General features: G+C 47.6%; 1 protein-coding gene across 1 annotated transcript in view; it reads left to right on the top strand.

The window, feature by feature from the left end:
- Positions 1-3,151, top strand: part of LOC130374901 (probable serine/threonine-protein kinase nek3) — an 11,981-nt gene extending 8,830 nt beyond the window's left edge. The window contains exons 3-8 of the mRNA XM_056581878.1: positions 254-451; positions 1,001-1,139; positions 1,339-1,440; positions 1,961-2,001; positions 2,286-2,312; positions 2,799-3,151. Of these exons, the coding sequence (XP_056437853.1) occupies positions 254-451; positions 1,001-1,139; positions 1,339-1,440; positions 1,961-2,001; positions 2,286-2,312; positions 2,799-3,151 (860 nt within the window). The remainder of the gene's footprint in view (positions 1-253; positions 452-1,000; positions 1,140-1,338; positions 1,441-1,960; positions 2,002-2,285; positions 2,313-2,798) is intronic.
- Positions 3,152-4,962: the final 1,811 nt, after the last annotated feature.

Here is a 4,962-nt window from a genome sequence, read left to right as displayed (position 1 = left end):
CCTCTATCCCTCGCTCTCTCTCTCCCTCTCTCGCTCTCTCTCTCTCTCTCTCTCTCTCTCTCTCTCTCTCTCTCTCTCTCTCTCTCTCTCTCTCTCCCTCTCTCTCTCTGTATCTCTCTCTCTCTCTCTCTCTCTCTCTCTCTCTCTCTCTCTCTATCGATCCATCCATCTCTCCGTCCACTGATGCAGCATACGGTAACACAATGTGTTTCTTACCCCCCTCCCCCCCTCGTGTTCCCCCTCTGGTCCTCAGACGACCGCAGCTCAGCGGCCAGTGGTCTGGACGTGGTGGACCGCCTCACCTACCTGGAGCAGAGGATGCAGATGCAGGAGGACGAGATCCAGCTGCTGAAGATGACCCTGGCCGACGTGCTGAAGAGGCTCAACGTCTCCGAGGAGCACCAGGCCTCCACCTCCTCCTCCGGTGGGCGGAGGACCCCCGGGGCCAAAGGTGATGGGGGTCCTGTGTGGAGGAGACGTTTGGGAGAATGATTGACTGACTGATGAGGTCGACGATGACCCAGTTACTGTTAAATCGAGCCGTTCGTTTTAGGGTTTGTCCGTTGCGTTGAACATAAGTTAATTTTCAGAAACGTATGTTTTCCTTGTTTGCCCTCGCTCTTCCCCTCTTCCCCCTCTCTTTCACTTTCTTTCTCTCTGTCTCTCTCTGTGTGTCTCTCTCTGTCTCTTTCCTTTTCTGTCTCTCTCAATCCCTTTTCCGTCTTTCTCTCGCTCTCTCTCTCTCTCTCTCTCTCTCTTTCTCTCTTTCTCTCTCTCTCTCTACTTCATGTCTCTCTGTCCCCTTCTGTCTCTCAATCCCTTTTCCCTCTTTCTCTTTCTCTATCTCTTTGCTTTGTTTGAACTCTAAAATGATTCAGATCTTACTGTATGTTTTTTTCATTGTTACCATTTTATAAAGTTTTTTTAAGGTGCAATTATCTGCATTTCCCCAGAGATGCTGCCGCTCAAGTGTTCCCCTTGTGTTGTGTTCCGACCACAGGCAGCAGGCCGGTATCTCTGGTTCTGCCTCCCAGAAACCCCATGGGGAACCCGCACGCCGCGTCCCTGAAGAAGAGCACCACGATGCCCTCTAGCGGCATGGGAAGGAACTACACCTCTTCACCAACACCCTCCAAAAGGTAACCGTCACCGTGACGGTTGGTGTTGTGTTGTCTCTTAATGTACATTTACTATTTGTGTCTTTATCAAATCAACAAATATATACGGGATAAGCTGATAGAATGGCCTGAGGGTTTCTCTATAATATTATGATGACATGGTGGTATGGCGTGTGGTCTAGCCAGACAAAACGTTTCAGAAACCTGAAATAATCGTCAGTTTTCCGTCCTGTTCCTCCAGCTCTGTGAAGGATTCGGGGTGTAAGGCTTCCAAGACACGCCCCCCTTCAGCAGCCTCTACCTGCAAGACTGCTGCTGATAGGTGGGTGCTTCCCCTGTCCCCGCCCACCCTGCATCCTTATAGGCTCTTACAGAAACACTCATATGGTTCTACTGTACTTTTCTTTAACAGCCCTCAAATGTGATAGTGTGTCTGGAACAAGGCCGTCATAATTTGGCTGGTGGGAGATTTCAGAGTTTGTTTTCATATTTTGTTGTACCGTAGTTCCATTAATTCAGAACACAACACACAACACACACACACGCACGCTCACTTTGCAAGTATACTTTAGCTCCTCAGACTAACTGTCGTTCTGTCTGTCCGTCCGTCCGTCCATCCCTCTGTCTGTCTGTCTACGTACATGTCTGTCTGTCTATGTCCACATCTGTCCGTCTACGCACATGTCTGTCCATCTGTCTACATGCCAATCTGTCCATCTACGACCATGTCTTTACCTCTGTCTGTCCGTCTGTCTACACACATGTCTGTTCATCTGTCCTTCCGTCCTTCCATCCATCCACCCGTGTGTGTGTGTGTGTCTCGTACGCGTCCGTCTGTCCAGCAGCGGAGGCCATCCAGCGAGGGATCCCTCATTGACCGTGGGTAAGAGGGGGGGAGAACACACTATAAAAGTTGGTTAATTTTTCCACTCCATTATCCCGACTGCACTTAACCTCACTAGAGGAGCGCCCTGCAAATGCCAGAGCGGAATGGCAAACAGCTGTGTGCTGCTGTCTTGAGCAGGCTGCAAAATGTCAGAATTAAATGATTTGAAGTAAGCTCAGCTTGAAGTGCTGCTGGACTTGTAACAACAACATGTGCCTGTGTGTGTGTGTGTGTGTGTGCGCGTCTGTGTGCGTGTGTGTTTGGGGTGGGGGGGTTTACAGGGAGCAGACGGGTGACACATTGTAAAGGTAGGTTTCATTCCTGACATTAATAACATAATGAGCACAATAAAAATACAATAAAACAAAATAGACACATTTGTCACTGCATTCCTCCATATATCCTACCGGGGCTCATCTGTCCTCTCTCACCCTTTCTGTCCATTCTGCCTCTCCTCCCCTCCACATGTTCACACCCCTGTCTCCTCCCCAACCACCACTATACGCTATTCCTCCGGTCCTTATCCCCTTTCTGTCTGTTTCTATCTCTTTGCTATCTCCTGTTTGTCTCTCTTTATCCTTGTTTGTCTCTCTCTCTATCCCTCTCTAATCTTGTGTTTGTCTCTCTCTCTATCCCCCTCTCTCTCATCCACGACTGAATCGCCTTTCCTCTCTCTCTCTCTCTCCCTCTCACTCCCTCTCGCCCTCCCCTCTCTCCTCTCTCACCCATGACCCCGCGTCACCCCCTTCCTCTCTCGCTCTCTCCACCCCCCCCCCCCATCACACTTCACTTAGTGACCATGCAGATCTATCTGAGCCCCCCAGCAAGAAGGACTGGGTCTTCTGACCGCGAGGCCCCGCCCGCCCCCACCACCTCCTTCTTCACCTCCTCCACCACCATCGCCAGCGGCAGCAACCGTAGCAGCAGCAGTAGCAGCGGCCCCACGGCGGGGGGGGCCCCCCCACCTATGACACCGGGGGCCGGTCAGGGGGGGCACAGGGGGGGCTCCAGCAGGTCGGAGGGACGGAGGACGAGGCCGGGGTTCACGCTGAACCTGCAGAAGATGCCCAGCGGCCTGGGGCAGGACACCAGCAGCTACAAGAGCCCGCTGAAGTCCCCCAGCCAGTACTTCCAGATCTGTTATTAGTGTGTAGGCTGCACAAGGGGTTATACAAGGGGGTGAAATGGGGGGGGGGGGGGGGGTTATTTGGAGTCTCCTTTGACAAAATGCAAAAAAAATACAAATACAAATTAAAAGGGCTGTGAAGAAAATATCCTGTTGTTGATTTTGGGTTGGTTGGTTTAGAGAAGGGTTCCTTTTAGATCTGTTAGAGAATAGTACTTGACAAACAGCATTACACCCTGAATCAAGGGTGGTTAAATCCTCAAACTAGAACAAGTTAAAGTCCTCTCAGGAGAAACCAGTCTAATCCTGGTTTAGGCCTAACCGTTTACTTAATCAATGGGTTTTGTTAACCTTGGGATAAAAAATACATCAGAAGACATTTGCAAAACATTGTATTTGTATAAGAAATTAAATTCAAAAATTACTTTGAGTTACCAGGGATTTGGGCCATACATGTGTGGTAGTGTCTGTCATGAATGACTGCATATTTTGAAAGGCAGGGTTTACCAATACTTAGAGCAGCCAGAGTGCAGTGTGTGGATTGGAGTTGATGGGTTGGATTGTTGTGGAAACTGTTTGTAGCTTCTCCAGATATGTTTTTTTGATGTTGCCTGGCACATATTGCATTAGGTCGTAGCCACACTTTTCCATCTGCGTTCCACTTGTTTTTTATCTGTCTGACTGTATGACTAATAAATTGCCTCAGAGTGGCCAAATGTTTAATTCGTTCTGAGATTCAGCTGAAACTTAAGTCGCTCAAATCACACTTATTTCACTGGATTTGCTTGATTATTTCCGATGGAACGTCTCATTTTCCAAGAGTCTCTTTCGTGTTTGCGAGTTTGTGTGTGTGTGTGTGTGTATGTGTGTGTGTGTCTGTGTGTGTGTGTGTGTGTGTGTGTGTGTGTGTGTGTGTGTGTGTGTGTGTGTGTGTGTGTGTGTGTGTGTGTTTGTGTGTGTGTGTGTGTGTGTGTGTGTGTGTGTGTGTGTGTGTGTGTGTGTGTGTGTGTGTTTGTTTGCGTGTGTGCACAAGGATATCTGTAGTCATTAGTCAATACAGCATGGCTTGGGAATTTATGATTTCCACTTTAATACGTAGGCCTACTCTTGACTTTACCAGATGTAATATTTATGAAGACGGACGCTAGTATTACAATATTTATCTAAGGCGTTGTGGTCGCATATCCGTGGCTTTAGCGCCTCCTCGTGGACAATGTATGCAACCCCAAAAATGCAACGACAGCACTGGCACAGACAACATTTCAATAAACGATCAACGCTATTTTGGTAGAAGTTAACGTTCTGTGTTAACAGTTTCATCATCTAATTGTATTGGTGTCGGCCTACTTTATATGATAGGATCCTTGTTCAGATACCCTTTTGATTCAGTGTTAATTATTTAATCGACATAGCATGAAATAGGAAAAAATAGATTTCTATGCATAACATATTGCCTATCCCTGGGGAAATAAAATAACTTCACGCCCTTTTTGCTGATGTTGTACATCCAACGTGAATCATGAGCCAAGATGGTTTCCTTCAGCCTGCCTTGACTAATAGGCGATGATTCTGGCAGAGCAAGCGAAATTAGCTCCCAGAATCAGGGTCCCAGGCTGGGTTTCCTTCGGGCCTTTCAGAACATTCAACCCAATTTAATTATTGCCTCTGTACTGTTATTTATTATTCCCTCTAGTGGCCAGAGCGGGATAGTGCAACGGGTGTGATTTATTTTGTATGTAACTATTGAATGTGCGGGTTATTTCGCGTGTAGAAAATATAATAAAAGAATGTAAGAAATGAGACTGTCAACAACCTTTTTCACATTTTCCCCC

This window comes from Gadus chalcogrammus, chromosome 21 (genome assembly GCF_026213295.1).
Source record: "Gadus chalcogrammus isolate NIFS_2021 chromosome 21, NIFS_Gcha_1.0, whole genome shotgun sequence".
Lineage (NCBI taxonomy): Eukaryota > Metazoa > Chordata > Actinopteri > Gadiformes > Gadidae > Gadus > Gadus chalcogrammus.
Note: the sequence above shows the minus strand (reverse complement) of the source record. Positions and strands in the feature narration are given on the sequence as shown.